Here is an 18,446-nt window from a genome sequence, read left to right on the forward strand (position 1 = left end):
CTCACGCCTCGCAGTGCTTCAAAACAAACAGTCCAACTCCAGCTCTTATCGTCATCCAACACTGCAGTGCACTGCATGGCACCCTCCCATCTGTCTTGCCTGTTTGGCTCTTTTGGAATGTTTGTTTACATGGTTCCCAGTCAGAGACTCCGTGTCCTTACTGAACAAACACTTTTGAGGTGCCAGGTCATGGTCATACAGGGGGTTGGTGTTGTGTATTGCCTTGGACATTTATAATATTGACGAGAAAAAAAATCTTATTTAGTGCAGGGAGTTTATGACTTCATCAGAAAAGGTGCTAATCACAATATTATTGACTCTGTGGTTGTGTTGAACTGCTGTTTTGTCATCTTTCATCTACTGTCTCATTCCTGTCTTTTTAGCCATCCATATATTCATTATCTGTTTCACTCTATTTCCTCTCGTTGCCACTCTCCTAATGTAGGTATGTGTTAGTCCTCACCTCCTTTTCCACATGGTGCCTTCGGCACTGTGCACTTCTGTCTCTCAGTCTGTGGAGCACAGGGCCGGGGGGAGGACGCAGAGACCGTGTCAGGGCTGGGGGCCAGAAGAAGCTCTTGCACTCTGGTCTGTGTGCCTTTTTTAAAGCCACACGTCTTGTTCTTCTTCATACAGGGACCCCATGGGCTCCATTCGCCCAGTTCACATTCTACAGATGGGATAGAAAAGAGGACAGAAGTTAAATACAGTTTTAGATGCACACACATAGAACACACATGCAACAAGCCCAAATTGAAACCCAATAAGCTTTAGATTTCAACAGGTCTTACATGTTCACAGTGAGAAAGTAATGCAGAGGAACTTATCCAGCCCAAATCAGACATCACTCATTTGGCCTTGTCAAGCGCAAAGCCTCTATGTTACCAAGTCCGTTTATCTAAAGACCTCAACTGTTTTACCCCTAGTGACATGCTGTTGAGCTTAAGTCATGACTATCTGTCAAGAGCTGGTTTCCATCGTGGGGAAAATGTTAACCTTTTTCTGGGAAAATATTTGGACATTTTTGTTAAAGGTTGGGGGGGTGGGAGGGGGTGAAGCAAGCAAACTTGATACTGCCAAAAACAATAACAGGGAAATTAGAGAATATATAGAAGAGAGGCTGATATGAGCACTTTTGTAAGGTAAGGGAGCAGGGGCAATGCCAGAATGTCAACCTGGGGGTTGAGAGCTCCTCTCTGAGGGGTCAAGTGGCCTGGAGCAGCCAGCTAGCACTAGACTTGCAGAGTAATGCCATTAGTTCTCTATTTGCTTACTTGTGACAGAAATCATTTCAAAAGAAATCAATAAAATCATCCTGCAGGCCTCCCTCCGAAGTTCAGCTGGCTCGCTGGTGATTGAGAAACAGCAGAAAGAGAAAGAAGAAAAAAGGAACAGAGGACGAAGAGAGCTCAACAGAACACAGCTTCTCCACGTCACTGAAGTCTTGAACTGAACTCTCATATGGCAGGCGATATTCATCCAACAGGCTGATAGCTGACGGGTATTTAGTATACCATGTATGATGGGTTAGGGTGAACGGGGTATGTTATGGGATCAAATATGCAGCCCACACCTGAGAAACATTTAAGACTTTGTGACAGGCTCTCACCACAAACACTCATCATACTTAACTTCATATGCTTAATACACAATGTATGGGTAGTGTGGGACTTACAGTAATGTTACCTTATTCAAAAGCTAATATGTGTCAAAAGGCTATATGCCCTTAAACTCATTGTTCATAATCTAGTTCAGTGTCAACTGTGAGTGAAGCTGTGGCAGGGGGTGAAAGGAAGAGAGGTCACTCACCTACGCACTCCATGGTCCCGTTGGTGGTGCTGAGGCCTTCAGGGCAGCTGGGGTAACATCGCCCTCTGTGTGAATATAAGCCCTCCTTACATTTTGTGCAAAAATTGCGATTGAAACACTCCTCACAATTCTCTATTTTACATTCTGAAAGGAAAAGGGGAGAAAAAAACATGAGTCAAAGAGAGGAGAGAATGAGAAAATCAAATCACACTTAGTTTAGTTCATATTCATTGTGTTAACATAGTATACACGTACACTTTGCATTAACTGACAGCATAACACATCACTGTTCATCGTTCTGGCTTCAAGCTTCTGCATTAATACAGAATAATACAGTATTACAATACAAAAACAGCAAAGTATGTTTAAAATATTTGAAGACTTTCTACTGCACTTAAGGATCCTCTTCTCCTCGGGGGAGGACAAGAATGTAGCCTGATTTGTATTTCCTATGAGAGATTTATTAGTGATAAAACAATGGGGAGAGACTCTTCGGGGGGATTTTGCATGAATAACACCCATGTCTTAAAAGCATATGCATACCACGGCTATATTTTTTGGAAAGCGGGTGGCCGGGTATGGGCCAAGAGTAGAGAGGACGTCAGCGGATTTCCACGCATCTTTGCCTCGTTAAAAACACAGCTTCTCCAGTCAAACAAACAACTACTTTAAATTGAGGGTAATTATGGGTGCAGGAGAATGAAAAACAGACACCTTAGAGGACTACCAAGAGCCCCCCCTTTCTCATCCCAACCCTTCTACTAGCCCCCCTTTTTCATTACCATCATTATCTTATTCTGAAATAATAACATTTTCTCTGCCAAAACCAGAGTGTAGAAACAGAGGCACGCTAAGCGAAGGTCACAGATGTAATCCTTACATCTCTGGGTTGGAATATCTGTGAATATCCAGTCACAAAACCCTAGACACCTTTCCCATAAACAACAAAAATAAAGAATGTCTAGTCGGCTGGAGTCTTGCCAGGAGTTCAAAACAAGCCAAAGGGAAGAATCCTCGTTGGGATTTTAATGCCCTAACCTCAATTATTACTATAAGCTCTTGACAGCTAAATTTGACGTTACTGATGTTTGGAGCAAATACTTGAACAAATGTAGCCCTAATGTAAAATACATGTGGCTAACAAGACATCTTGGGGATTTCGATATGTCCGAAATTGAAGCGGCTGACTGGGTAATAACAGCAGGTTAGCCACGGAGAGGCTTGAGGAGGAGGTTGAGGAGACTAACCAGCATGCACAGCGTCCTTTCAGGATGCAGTGGACAACATTGAAACAATAACGGCTAAGGTTAAGTTAATTTCAAGTGACAGTAAAACATGAACAAAAATGTGGGGATTAGAGTGAGCCAGAACTTTTGTTGTTTTTATCCAAATTGGACTATTTTCCAAAACCTTCTTCCTGAGTACCTAGCAGACAGACATGCTCTGAGGTTACGGCCCTGTGTTTATGTTCACATATTGTACATGTACAAAGTTTGTCAGGCTATTTCAAATACATATCTTGAAGCACAGTATGCTCAATGTTGCACTATATTACACAGTTGCGCTAAGGCTAATAAGTTCAGATGGATCCTCATTATGTATCTTGTAATGTGATTTCAGGTAGCTACATGTGTACACAACGCTATGTGGGGTAATAACTCTTGTTTCATTGAACAGGCCCCTATATCGGTCCATGTTGCTGGTATGAGGAGCATCACACATACCAGCCCCCCTTATTCCAACCTGAAACTTCTTCTGCTGATTGACAGTAAGCTTCTCTGCTGCGAAAGCATCTGGACAGTTACAACTCGTCCAGGAGGAGCTGTGTAAATCTGTATGCTATCTCACCTTCCTCTCAATGTAAGGGCTATAAAATACCAGGGTTAAAGAGTAGGGAAACACTGTTTAAAAGAAAGCAATAAGTGCTTCTTATGCCTCTACATTGTAAAATACTAGTGAAGACATCAATACTATGAAATAACACATATGGAATCATATAGTAACCAAAAAAGTGTTAAAGAAATCAAAATATATTTTATATTTGAGATTCTTCAGTGTAGCCAACCTTTGTCTTGATGACAGCTTTGCACACTCTTGGCATTCTGTCAACCAGCTTCACCTGGAATGCTTTTCCAACAGTCTTGAAGGAGTTCCCACATATGCTGAGCACTTGTCATCTGCTTTTCCTTCACTCTGTGGTCCAACTCATCCCAAACCATCTCAATTGGGTTGAGGTCGGGTGATTGTGGAGGCCAGGTCATCTGATGCAGCACTCCATCACTCGCCTTCTTGGTCATATAGCCCTTACACAGCCTGGAGAAGTGTTGGGTCATTGTCCTGTTGAAACCCAAATGATAGTCCCACTAAGCGCAAACCAGATGGGATTGCGTATCGCTGCAGAATGCTGTGGTAGCAATACTGGTTAAGTGAGCTGTGAATTCTAAATAAATCACAGACAGTGTCACCAGCAAAGCACCCCCACACCATCACACCTCCTCCTCTCCATGCTTCACAGAGGGAACCACACATGCAGTGATCATCCGTTCACCTACTCTGCATCTCACAAAGACACGGCGGTTGTAACCAAAAATCTTAAATTTGGACTCATCAGACCAAAGGACAGATTTCCACCAGTCTAATGTCCATTGCTCGTGTTTCTTGGCCCAAGCAAGTCTCTTCTTCTTATTGGTGTCCATTAGCAGTGGTTTCTTTGCAGCAATTCGACCATGAAGGCCTGATCCACGCAGTCTCCTCTGAACAGTTGATGTTGAGATGTGTCTGTTACTTGAACTCTGTGAAGCATTTATTTGGGCTGCAATTTCTGAGGCTGGTAACTCTAATGAACTTCACCTCTGCAGCAGAGGTAACTCTGGGTCTTCCTTTCCTGTGGCGATCCTCATGAGAGCCAGTTAGATCATAGGGCTTGATGGTTTTTGCGACTGTACTTGAAGAAACTTTCAAAGTTCTGGAAATGTTCTGGATTGACTGACCTTCATATCTTAAAGTAATGATGGACTGTCATTTCTCTTTGCTTATTTGAGCTGTTCTTGCCATAATATGGACTTGGTCTTTTACCAAATAGGGCTATCTTCTGTATACCACCCCTACCTTGTCACAACACAACTGATTGGCTCAAATGCATTAAGAAGGAAAGAAATTCCACAAATTAACTTTTAACAAGGCACACCTGTTAATTGAAATGCATTCCAGGTGACTACCTCATGAAGCTGGTTAAGAGAATGCCAAGAGTGTGCAAAGCTGTCATCAAGGCAAAAGGTGGCTAATTTAAGAATCTCAAATATAAAATATATTCTGATTTGTTTAACTCTTTTTTGGTTACAACATGCTTGCATGTGTGTTATTTCATAGTGTTGATGTCTTCACTATTATTCTACAATGTAGAAAATAGTAAAAATAAAGGAAAAGCCTGGAATGAGTAGGTGTGTCCAAACTTTTGACTGGAGAACCACAAGACACTGCTGTTTGTTTCGAGACTACTAGTAAATCTTGGTAATGTTCTTTTTTTAAATGTTTTGCAACAGAAAACTAAAAGGAGTGTTTCTTATTTGTCCAGGTATTCCCTCCCATTTTCAGTCAGATTTCTTCAGTTTGGTGACAAATGTGACATGGTTCTGTTTTCAAAGACATGTACATTTTACATTTACATTTTACCTTATGACTGATGGAGAAAAACTAAAGGGAAATACCCCTGAATCATTTCAGTTCCATATTTGTATTGCATCATGAGTTCAGCTTTTATGAAGTTTGTTTGTAATAGAAAAAACGAAACATTACAGACATCTGGTATTAAATGATGTTGCAACAACCTATCTAACAAAACAACAACTTACATACACCAAACAGCCTGCGTGTTCTTCCTGTAACAAAATATAATGACTACAAGCTGCCTTGCGCTCTAATTGCCTATCATCATACGCACTTTCCTCAAAAATAAGAAGTTGATATCATTTACTATTGGAGAGGCAAGTTTAGTTGTATGATTCACAAGGGAACTTGCAAAATGAATAACTCAGTTGTGTCCAGAAAATATAAATGTACTTTAAAAACATGGATGTTTTGATACATAAATGGTAAAACTCAACGGATATGGACTGTGAACTGGCATGAACCCCTGGCTCGCGAGACAAATATAAAAAAAAAAACATAGACATCCTTGAAAAAACAAACAGCAGTGCATTAGAAATGTTTTTGTTTTGAGTTTCTTCCATTCCTGTTTTCCACCCACAAGTAAGAGAAAACAGACCACGAGCCGGGCTCTTGGCACTCCCGGTTCAGAAAAAAGGTGTTTGTGCCACCAGAACCAACATGGAGGAGTTTTGTAAACATTACACATATACACATGTATACCAACCCTATTTCACCCCACACCCCTTAAAGGAGGGCTGGACCTACTTATTTGTTCTCGGTTTTTTTTGCTCGCTCATTAAGAAATGCAGCTGCCATGACTGAAGCCAAATGAGAGTTGTCTTATGGGCGTGGTATAATGTGGGTGTGTATTCGCATGTGGGAAGCGTTAGTACACTTACTCTGCCAAAACAGTACACAGTTACAGTCACTCACTCTTCTAGATGACTTGAAACAGTCTAACCAGGTCTTGTGTCTGGAATTAGGCAAGGCTAGCTAGTGCTAGTCAACTTCTTTGGCCAATAAGTTTCAGCCGGCTGGTGTGCGACCGTTGAAAAAAATGGTTTGACTGGATAGCCTATGTCACGGGCTAGTTAGGGATCATCAATAAATTACACTATGTAAATGGAAATATTTTCATGTTTTAGTTCTCATTAAATGCTTTCAATATTTGTATATGAATTTCTACAATTTATAGTCAGTTTAAGGGTATTTAAGTCATTGACATTTGGAGCTTTTGAAATGTTGAAATATTGTCCCATGTATATTGTGTAATTTACTGATAGGGATATCCAAAGTCAAACCACATTTACCATGGGAATTACGCCTTAATTCCATGGCTTACATTTCTTCCCTAATCATCTCGCAAATCTCTGTATTGGACGAGACTGACTTTATGATTACACTTTGTAGTCAATTTTGACAATAGAAGGTCCTTTTTTGATTCAGTTGGTCTTTAAAGGTAGACTCAGCAAAATGACGTTACCACGTGCAGCAGCACAGATATTGAGATGAGCGAGAGGCAGGACTTCGCTCTCACACAGTCACACACAGTATCTGCGCATGTGCACGGTTTCTCTTCACGCTGTTTACAGCGTGGTAGCCAGGGCACCAAAACAGCGGAGGTTGAGCCTCACGATTCAACGCTTTTAGTTGTCGTGGAAATTGACCCACTTTGCTGTTTACTTTCTGTATCTGTGTCATACCGCTGAGTCTAGCTTTAAACTGTCTGAATATTACCGCAACAGAACAATAACTCTCCTGCCATGTCTCATCTCCAGCTTGACAGATACTATTTGCTGGTCTTTATGAGTGTGTTGTTGTGTTGCATGTCATTGCTGTGGCTGTGGTCATGTGGTGAAGACAGCAGTTGAAAGTGGAAATTACACCTCACTTACCACTGGACCACATTCATGCCCATTGTGTGTTTACCATTATGGTGACACATTGTGGTGATATGAATGTTGTACTCGGGAATATCTTGAACATCATTGGATGTGGTTTCTTTTGTCCAACACCGAAAAATGTCAATACAAATATAGGAAACCTTCTTACTGGGGCTTTCCTGGTCAGTTCACATCATAGTCACGAAAAACGTGTCGCCCTATTTATGACACAACGCATTTAAAAAACGAACAATGAAGTCCAAGAATCCAAACTCACGGATGCATCTGTTGGTATCGGGAGTCCGCATGCCGAAGTATCCCTGTGGGCACGAGGCGAGGCACACGCCTATCTGGCGGATGTCGTTGCGCTCCAGGAGAATGAAGAGTTTGGGCTTACATTTTATACAGCCATTGTATTCGGAACATCGCTCACAGCCATTTGAGCAAGATGGTGGCCCCTCAGTGCTAACTGTGGAAATATATGGGGAAAGAGAGAAAGAGAGGGAGAAAGAGAACAGTCATTAAAAACCAGCATATAAGGTCCAGTTACCACAAAGTGAATAAGTATTTATCTGTTGGAGACATACACTACATTCAACACTGGCAATATCAGTGAGGACATGGCCCTTGTCTATTTTTGAACCACATAGCCATAAACCTGGCAGTAGTTCATGTTTCAGATAATCTAACCAGGGGCCATGCCAAACATCTTTGTTTGAACAGTTTTCTCACTGTTTACTTGAAACTGCTCGCCGGAGATCCTAAACAGATTTTAGTTGGAGAAGCCCGAGTGTTTCGGACTGACATCCTGCGATGATCGATTCCACATCATGCCATGACATCACACAGCAGGGGCCCCCCTGGGGTCAACGAAAAGTGACTCAGCCATCGCGATCTCGCCAATTACACGAGCGTGCCGGCCAAAAAGGGAAATGCACACAAATGCGTTGTCTCTTCCCAACACTTCTATACAGAGCTTAACGTCTTTTGGTGTTTTAACCATCCGCCCATGAAGCTGAATATAACAATCTAAGAATTGTACTAAGCCACAAAACTCTGTCTCAAAGCACCCCATCTCCATTTGGCTCTCATCCACATATAATCCCATGATCATACTTCATATCTTCATTTCCCTATTGCTTCATCTTCCAAAAAGGCTAGAACTCGGAGACTCTGCTCTGCTGCTGCCAGTAGTTTAAATGATTGCTCAGAAAGTGTGTCAATATGCACATCCTGTTTCTAGGGGCCATTTGGTGCCAAAATGGCGGTCATCACGGTTGATTTACAGGCCTATGTGGTATCAGTGTCTAAATATATACACACTGACACTGCAATCAATCCGCCATCCCTGTCTCCCAGAGATAGGTTGGGATGGTAAAAGCTTTAAAAAAATTCTCCCCACAAATCAATTGCGCCATGGCTGAGTCATGGTGACCTCGCATGGGGATGCAGCCAAAGTAGCTGTCACACAGCCAGACTCTTAACACATTAATAATGATAAAATAAATAATCACACTGTGCAATAGTTAACCAGAGGTGAGGGGGTGTAAGGTGTTTTCGGACAGTATGCTGGGACAGTTTCTGACCCTGCTGCTAGAGGTCATGTACTAGAGTGTGAGCAGCCATATTACTCCTCTGGATGAGGTGTTGTCGAACCAGGAAAGACCGGCACAGAACATACAGAGATGATGTGATGAAAATATGTTCTGTAAATCCAATGCAGATATGTCAATTTCTCATTTGTAATCTATGAACAGCTTCGGTCCTAACATATAAAGCCTGTTTCGCGTGGCAAAGTTGGAGCACCCTTTTCCAACAAGATCAATTACACTAAATCATACACTTCAACAACATGATTATCTACCTGCCAGCCAACAGCAGTGGGTAACATAGTCTGTGGGTTAAACCAACTGAAGGTTCCACGCCGTGTCAATCTCACTTTGCGTCTCAGTCTCTATAGAGGGCGTTCTAGTATATTTTAAATAACCCAGAAAATAAACTTGAAAAATCGCTTCAAAATTCAGGGGGAACACTGTTCACCAAGGATAAACCTCTTAAATGATCATTTTCACATGATTCATAGGTCATTGCTATCTCGCCTTTTTTTACGGTACGGTAAAACACACTTTGCTCATCAGAAATATGTATTTATTGTGCAATTGAAAAGACATAACAATTCTAACAAGACCCATCTGATAAGCCTTTCCTCTGGACATCTATTGCCATGCCCGAAGCCAAGCTTTATTTACCAAACGCCAAGCTCAATAAAATTCTGACCTCTCCTGACTGCTTGGATGTTTTTGTGAGGTGGGGGTGTAGGGGGGGGGGCAAAAGCTGGTATCCTCTAAAAGCTCTTCTGAGGGAAAAGGCATTCTATTAAAAGCAGTGATAATGCCTTGCACTGAGATTCACCCCGCTCTGAGGGCAGACACTGAGGCTGAGAGTAAGCTCTGTATTTGTGGGTGCATGAGGTCAGAAAAGTGTTTATAAAACTGCTTGAAAACCAAACAATGCAACGTGGTCCAACAACCATGAGCTGAAGTGTCAGAGAGTTGTTTCACTCAGTGCCTCAGAGGCAGACATGGAGAGAACAGTGGTGCTGAAGCTCTAGCTGTAAAACCCAGGGTGAAGCCGCCTAAGTCCTGACTATAAACATTCTTAATACCCATAAAAGCTCAACATAAATCAAGAGAGGCGTAATCATAAAAAGAGGAAGAAAAGAGGGTCATTCAAAGATAGCTGAGGCTACCATAATCCATCTTGGCAAAACAAAATAATGAGGATGAAGAAAAATAAACAACATGTAATCTTTACTGCGGCCTTTAAATGTTTATAAGAAATGTACCACTGTGGCTCTCAGTGGCTGCATGGAAACCAGAGAAAGAGAGAGAGTGAAAGAGAGGAAGGGATTTGAGGATTTGGTAACTCACTCCGTTTCTGCCTCCGTCCCTTTGAGAGCTTGAGGCCGCTGTCGCTGTGACCCATGGATCCGAGAAAGACCATCGCCAGAGTCACCAGTCCCAGCTGCATAGTCCCTGGTGCTGACCGGCCACGCGGGGTCCCCCCTGCAGGCAGACTGATAAGGCGGGGGGCCCCTTCCACTCTGTGACAGGTGGATCACTCTGCCGCCGCTGCTGCTGTTGCTGCTCCTCCCTGCTGCTTCCCTCCTTCCGCTGCTGCTGTCCGCTGGGTCTCTCTCTCTCACTCGCTCTCTGTCTCTCTCTCTCTATGGGCTGCTGTGTCCGCAACTCCCTTCAGCGGAGGATTATGCTGCTGCGGCTGCAAATCCAAACATGCCCGGGGCAAAAACCATAACGGTGGTGGGGGGGGGGGGTCGGTTGACAATGTAATGGAGGAGCGATGCGTGGAGTATGAGAGGAGAGGAGAGGTGAAAAAAGGAGGAGAGGAGAGTGTGGCACTCCTATCGGTTCAACCCATGAAGACTCGGCGGGGCTAGCAGGGGAGCAGGCAGCCTGTTTGAGGATCACCAAGGAGCGTTTGGTGTGAATGAGCGCCCGAGCCCAGGAGCATGTGTCTTATTAAAGATGGTCTGAGGAGGCGTGGGGGGAGGGACAGGAGTGGGGCTGCTAAAAAAAGCTGGAGACTCCTACACGTGACAACGCATCTGACGGTGCCAGGACCTGCTACACAGACAGACAGACAGACAGACAGACAGACAGACAGACAGACAGACAGACAGACAGACAGACAGACAGACAGACAGACAGACAGACAGACAGACAGACAGACAGACAGACAGACAGACAGAGGAAAAGGGGAGTTGGGAAGGGGTGTGTGTGATGGGGAGAGAGAAATAATGAGACATGAGCTCTAAAACACCAAGCCATTAAGTTAGCATGTCAAGAGAAAATCCACCTCTTGGCCAAGACTGAAACAGATACAAGATTTTGTAAAAAGAACGGAAATTATATCAATTCCAACCATGTAAACCAACAGTGAACCAATGATAAGTACTGGAATTCAAAAACAGTAACTTGATTCCTCCGTTCTTTAAACTACTTTGAGGGAAAATGTATTGAAACATTTCCAAAGTACACAGTACTACATCTGATAGGTAAAACACTTGTTTAGGGCAATCAGCGTCCATTTGTCTTTTGACCTGAAATCAAAGCATAAGATTTAAATGGACCGCAGTCATTTCCAAACTTTGAAATCGATGCAGATTAATTCAATGTATTAGCAGCTATGGCACAATGAAACAAAATACCACAAATAGTTTGGGTCGTTTGCTACACTTCCAGTTGCCTTTGGAGAAGAGAGTTGATTTGAAAAATATGTTTGCTCCAATCTTAAAATAAAAAAAATAAAAAACACATAATAGTCCTACAAACACTTGGAATGAACAACTGGTGCAGAGATCTTCTCAGATAGTGTCAAGCTATATTTACAGCTCTTGCATACAGAAGACATAAGGCATAGCTTGTCTGGAACAGCGCAAACAGGGTCTCCAACCCCAAGGGTGAAACCGCAAAACAGGGCCATATTTGGCTGTTGTACTTATTGTGGCTTGTGAATCATACATATTTAACACCCCAGCCATCCTACAATCTAAGCTTGATGCCCTCAATCTCACACAAATTATCAATGAACCTACCAGGTACCACCCCAAAGCCGTAAACACGGGCACCCTCATAGATATCATCCTAACCAACTTGCCCTCTAAATACACCTCTGCTGTTTTCAACCAAGATCTCAGCGATCACTGCCTCATTGCCTGCACCCGTAATGGGTCAACAGTCAAACGACCTCCACTCATCACTGTCAAACGCTCCCTGAAACACTTCAGCGAGCAAGCCTTTCTAATCGACCTGGCCCCTGGTATCCTGGAAGGATATTGACCTCATCCCGTCAGTAAAGGATGCCTGGTTATTTTTTTTAAATGCCTTCCTCACCATCTTAAATAAGCATGCCCCATTCAAGAAATTTAGAACCAGGAACAGATATAGCCCTTGGTTCTCTCCAGACCTGACTGCCCTTAACCAACACAAAAACATCCTGTGGCGTTCTGCATTAGCATCGAACAGCTCCCGTGATATGCAGCTTTTCAGGGAAGTTAGTTACCAATATACACAGGCAGTTAGAAAAGCCAAGGCTAGCTTTTTCAAGCAGAAATTTGCTTCCTGCCACACAAACTCGAAAGATTTCTGGGACACTGTAAAGTCCATGGAGAATAAGAGCACCTCCTCCCATCTGCCCACTGCACTGAGGATAGGAAACTCTGTCATCACCGATAAATCCACTATAATTGAGAATTTCAATAATCATTTTTCTACGGCTGGCCATGCTTTCCACCTGGCTACCCCATCCCGGTCAACAGCACTGCACCCCCCACAGCAACTCGCCCAAGCCTTCCCCATTTCTCCTTCTCCCAAATCCAGCCAACTGATGTTCTGAAAGAGCTGCAAAATCTGGACCGCTACAAATCAGCCAGGCTAGACAATCTGGACCCTTTCTTTCTAAAATGATCTGCTCGAAATTGTTGCAACCCCTATTACTAGCCTGTTCAACCTCTCTTTCGTGTCGTCTGAGATTCCCAAAGATTGGAAAGCAGCTGTGGTCATCCCCCTCTTCAAAGGGGGGGACACTCTTGACCCAAACTGCTACAGACCTATATCTATCCTACCCTGCCTTTCTAAGGTCTTCGAAAACCAAGTCAACAAACAGATTACCGACCATTTCGAATCCCACTGCACCTTCTCCGCTATGCAATCTGGTTTCAGAGCTGGTCATGGGTGCACCTCAGCCACGCTCAAGGTCCTAAACGATATCTTAACCGCCATCGATAAGAAACAATACTGTGCAGCCATATTCATTGACCTGGCCAAGGCTTTCGACTCTGTCAATCACCACATCCTCATCGGCAGACTCAATAGTCTTGGTTTCTCAAATGATTGCCTCGCCTGGTTCAGCAACTACCTCTCTGATAGAGTTCAGTGTGTCAAATCGGAGGGCCTGTTGTCCGGACCTCTGGCAGTCTCTATGGGGGTGCCACAGGGTTAAATTCTTGGGCCGACTCTCTTCTCTGTATACATCAATGATGTCGCTCTTGCTGCTGGTGAGTCTCTGATCCACCTCTACGCAGACAACACCATTCTGTATACTTCTGGCCCTTCTTTGGACACTGTGTTAACAACCCTCCAGATGAGCTTCAATGTCATACAACTCTCCTTCCGTGGCCTCCAACTGCTCTTAAATACAAGTAAAACTAAATGCATGCTCTTCAACCGATCGCAGCCTGCACCTGCCCACCCGTCCAGCATCACTACTCTGGACGGTTCTGACTTAGAATATGTGGACAACTACAAATACCTAGATGTCTGGTTAGACTGTAAACTCTCCTTCCAGACTCACATCAAACATCTCCAATCCAAAGTAAAATCTAGAATTGGCTTCCTATTTTGCAACAAAGCATCCTTCACTCATGCTGCCAAACATACCCTCGTAAAACTGACCATTCTACTGATCCTCGACTTCGGCGATGTCATTTACAAAATAGCCTCCAATACCCTACTCAATAAATTGGATGCAGTCTATCACAGTGCCATCCGTTTTGTCACCAAAGCCCCATATACTACCCACCACTGCGACCTGTACACTCTCATTGGCTGGCCCTCGCTTCATACTCGTTGCCAAACCCACTGGCTCCAGGTCATCTACAAGACCCTGCTAGGTAAAGTCCCCCCTTATCTCAGCTCGCTGGTCATCATAGCAGCACCCACCTGTAGCACGCGCTCCAGCAGGTATATCTCACTGGTCACCCCCAAAGCCAATTCCTCCTTTGGCCGCCTCTCCTTCCAGTTCTCTGCTGCCAATGACTGGATTGAACTACAAAAATCTCTGAAACTGGAAACACTTATCTCCCTCACTAGCTTTAACCAACAGCTGTCAGAGCAGCTCACAGATTACTGCACCTGTACATAGTCCATCTGTAATTTAACCCAAACAACTACCTCTTCCCCGACTGTATTTGTTTATTTATTTATTTTGCTCCTTTGCACCCCATTATTTCTATTTCTACTTTGCACTTTCTTCCACTGCAAATCTACCATTCCAGTGTTTTACTTGCTATAGTGTATGTACTTCGCCACAATGGCCTTTTTTTGCCTCTACCTCCCTTATCTCACCTCATTTGCTCACATTGTATATAGACTTTTTTCCTACTGTATTATTGACTGTATGTTTGTTTTACTCCATGTGTAACTCTGTGTTGTTTTATATGTCAAACTGCTTTGCTTTATCTTGCCAGGTCGCAATTGTAAATGAGAACTTGTTCTCTACTTGCCTACCTGGTTAAATAAAGGTTTAAAAAAACAAAGAAAATACAGAGTAGGCCTACAAAGACATTTTGGGTGAGTTCTTAAAGAGTAACTGCCCCTAAAAAAAGAACTTCTCATTCAGAAAACAGCCTATGTGGCATAGATATGAGTCAGAAACATTTATTCTACTGTCAAAATGTACTACAAAGTGTAAATAGGATAATTTTGGTCATAGTCAGTCTCGACCAAAACATATACAGTGCCTTGCGAAAGTATTCGGCCCCCTTGAACCTTTCGACCTTTTGCCACATTTCAGGCTTCAAACATAAAGATATAAAACTGTATTTTTTTGTGAAGAATCAACAACAAGTGGGACACAATTATGAAGTGGAACGAAATTTATTGGATATTTCAAACTTTTTTAACAAATAAAAAACTGAAAAATTCGCCGTGCAAAATTATTATTATTATTTTTACTTGTGGCTGTGACTGCATCACAATGTAAATGAAATTTGGATTTGTTTCATACCTGGTCACATGCCGACAGCTGGCAGCACAATTATCAATTCAAGTGCACCTAGCTGCATGGTTAACTTTGAATATCCCTATGGGGCTAGTTAGGGACAATATGGTAAATTACAAAATGTACATAGGACAAAATGTAAAAATTCCAATAGCTCCAAATTCCAATGACTTAAAAACCTCAAACCAACTATAAATTGTAGAAATTAATATACAAATAATGAAAGCATTTAATGAAAAAACAAAAAAGGTGTGCAACATGAAAATATTGCCTCATTTACATTGTGTAATTTATTGACGGTCCCTAAATAGACTCAGAGATAAGCTATCCAAAGTCAAACCAATTTTGCCACAGTTTCACACCGGCCGACTGAAGCTAATTGCCTAAATAAATTTAGCTATCTCTTCCCACCTGCAAACAAACACGAGACATGCACATCAATCCACACCCCAAAACCAACTTCAGTCATGGCCGCTAGCATTTCCTAATGAACCAAATCTAAAACGAGGCCAAATCAGGAAGTGCAGACACCTTTTAACATTCCAAAATAACCTATAATGTCCCTACAATACACTATAATGTCCCTAAAACGCACTATAGCGTCCCTGAAGAAAGTTTGAATCAAACCTGCATCAATCCCAGCTAGATCTTACCATCCTTTTCTTACATTACTGCCACAACCCCGCCAGGCAGTTTAGCTTCCAATTCTGACCCTAATCTCAAGTGGCTGTGCAAAGAATCCAGATAAATAAAAAAACAGAGAGTAATCCAGTGAACTCTGTAATAAACTAAGGAGGACTGGAATGAAAAATAACAAGGCATACATCCATGTGGCATTAATGCAACTGGGTCCTGGACTTCCTGACGGGCCACCCCCAGGTGGTGAGGGTAGGAAACAACATCTCCACCCCGCTGATCCTCAACACTGCGGCCCCACAAGGGTGCATTCTCAGCCCTCTCCTGTACTCCCTGTTCACCCATGACTGCGTGGCCATGCATGCCTCCAACTCAATCATCAAGTTTGCAGACGACACTACAGTGGTAGGCTTGATTACAAACAATGACGAGACGGCTTACAGGGAGGAGGTGAGGGCCCTCGGAGTTTGGTGTCAGGAAAATAACCTCACACTTAATGTCAACAAAACAAAGAAGATGATCGTGGACTTCAGGAAACAGCAGAGGGAGTAGCCCCCTATTAACATCGACGGGACAGTAGTGGAGAGGGTGGAAAGTTTTAAGTTCCTTGACGTACACATCATGGACAAACTGAAATGGTCCACCCACACAGACAGCGTGGTGAAGAAGGCGCAGCAGCACCTCTTCAACCTTAGGAGGCTGAAGAAATTCGGCTTGTCACCAAAAACACTCACAAACTTTTACAGATGCACAATCGAGAGCATCCTGTCGGGCTGTATCACCGCCTGGTACGGCAACTGCTCCGCCCACAACCGTAAGGCTCTCCAGAGGGTAGTGAGGTCTGCACAACGCATCACCGGGGGCAAACTACCTGCCCTCCAGGACACCTACAGCACCCGATGTCACAGGAAGGCCAAAAAGATCATCAAGGACAACAACCACCTGAGCCACTGCCTGTTCACCCCACTACCATCCAGAAGGCGAGGTCAGCACAGGTGCATCAAAGCGGGGACCGAGAGTCTGAAAAACAGCTTCTATCTCAAGGCCATCAGACTGTTAAACAGCCATCACTAACATTGAGTGGCTGCTGCCAACATACTGACTCATCTCTAGCCACTTTAATAATAAAAATTGGATGTAATACATATATCACAAGTCACTTTAAACAATGCCACTTTATATAATGTTTACATACCCTACATTACTCATCTCATATGTATATACTGTACTCTATACCATCTACTGCATCTTGCCTATGTCGTTCGGCCATCGCTCATCCATATATTTTATGTACATATTCTTATTCATTCCTTTACACTTGTGTGTATAAGGTAGTTGTTGTGAAATTGTTAGATTACTTGTTAGACATTACTGCACGGTCGGAACTAGAAGCACAAGCATTTCGCTACACTCACATTAACATCTGCTAACCATGTGTATGTGACAAATACAATTTGATTTGATTTGAACTACACGGCAGAACATTAATCCAGATTGAGAGCCAGTGTGGCTGAGATCAACCAGACAGCCCCTCCCCAGTGAGCCCATTTGTGTAAAAATGTCTTGCTATTGTAAAACAATATTAATGTGAGCAGGGACAGTATTTAATTACGGGGTCTCGTCCATCATGATGAATAAGAGTGTCTCTCCGAGGGGAGTCTCTGAGATTAAGGGCTGCTGACTGGGTCCCTCTGTTGCGGCGAGTTAGTATGTGAAGAAGTCACATACACGCACACAAACACACACATTCATGCTATACACACACACACATCACAACTGCTGCTACCAGACCCTTATTATGATTGCTATATACTGCACAATTTAAACACTTGCTCCCCAAAACACGTGTAAATATTGGACTATAAATTGTGCCCTCCTGTATTATACTTATGCTAAAATATGTATTATATTCTACTGAGCCATTTACTTTATGTTCATATTCTTATATTGTATTAGTTCTTATTGTTGTTGCATTGTTGAGAAGGAACCTGTAAGTAAGCATTTCGTTGGACGGCGTATACCATGTGTATCCTGTACATACGACTAATAAAACTTGAAACTTGAAACACACACACACAGTAAAGAAGCTGAAACAGAACAACAACAAGCACACACACTAACACACCACAGCAGCACGCAGTATGTAGGCAAGTGCACATACTGTGGTCCACATGCCTACAGACAAACAGTTTGACACTCTAAATACTCCTTTAGGCAGACTGCCTTGCCAAACCATGTCAAAGATCTCAGTTAACCAGCTTAAGGATTTAAAACATTTTTAAATGATCTCCAAAAACACCTGCACACCCACCTGCACCCCAGCTTTGGTCGCTGCTTCTGCCCGGGTTTATTTGCCTATTGAGGTGAATATTAGACACATTTCTTCAACAACTCCCCCTATATTTACCGTCAAGTGCCAAAATAGATAAGGTTTGTTCATTGAGAGGGATGCTTGGAGAGCGAGGGAGACATGCCCTGGACCAGGGGAATGAACAACCTGGAACAACACGTCCAGACCAGGGCTGAGTCATTTAGGAGATGTGTCAGAGACGGTTTCACACCACACTCCGCCTACGACTCTTTACTACCTGCCAATGGAGCCCACTCTGTCCCATCCATCCATATCCAACCTTTATATTACGGCGTGGCGATAAGACTAGAAGTGGCAAC

The 18,446-nt window shown here is 43.0% G+C and overlaps 1 protein-coding gene across 1 annotated transcript in view; it reads right to left on the bottom strand.

Annotated features, from left to right (window-relative positions):
- Positions 1–422: 422 nt before the first annotated feature.
- rspo1 (R-spondin 1) overlaps positions 423–18,446 on the bottom strand; it is a 29,760-nt gene continuing 11,736 nt past the window's right edge. Inside the window, exons 2-5 of the mRNA XM_029737739.1 lie at positions 10,271–10,984; positions 7,618–7,809; positions 1,810–1,953; positions 423–670 (exon numbers count right to left, since the gene is read on the bottom strand). Coding sequence (XP_029593599.1) covers positions 453–670; positions 1,810–1,953; positions 7,618–7,809; positions 10,271–10,370 — 654 coding nt within the window. The 5' untranslated portion in view covers positions 10,371–10,984 and the 3' untranslated portion in view covers positions 423–452. The remainder of the gene's footprint in view (positions 671–1,809; positions 1,954–7,617; positions 7,810–10,270; positions 10,985–18,446) is intronic.

This window comes from Salmo trutta, chromosome 37 (assembly GCF_901001165.1).
Source record: "Salmo trutta chromosome 37, fSalTru1.1, whole genome shotgun sequence".
Classification (NCBI taxonomy): Eukaryota; Metazoa; Chordata; class Actinopteri; order Salmoniformes; family Salmonidae; genus Salmo; species Salmo trutta.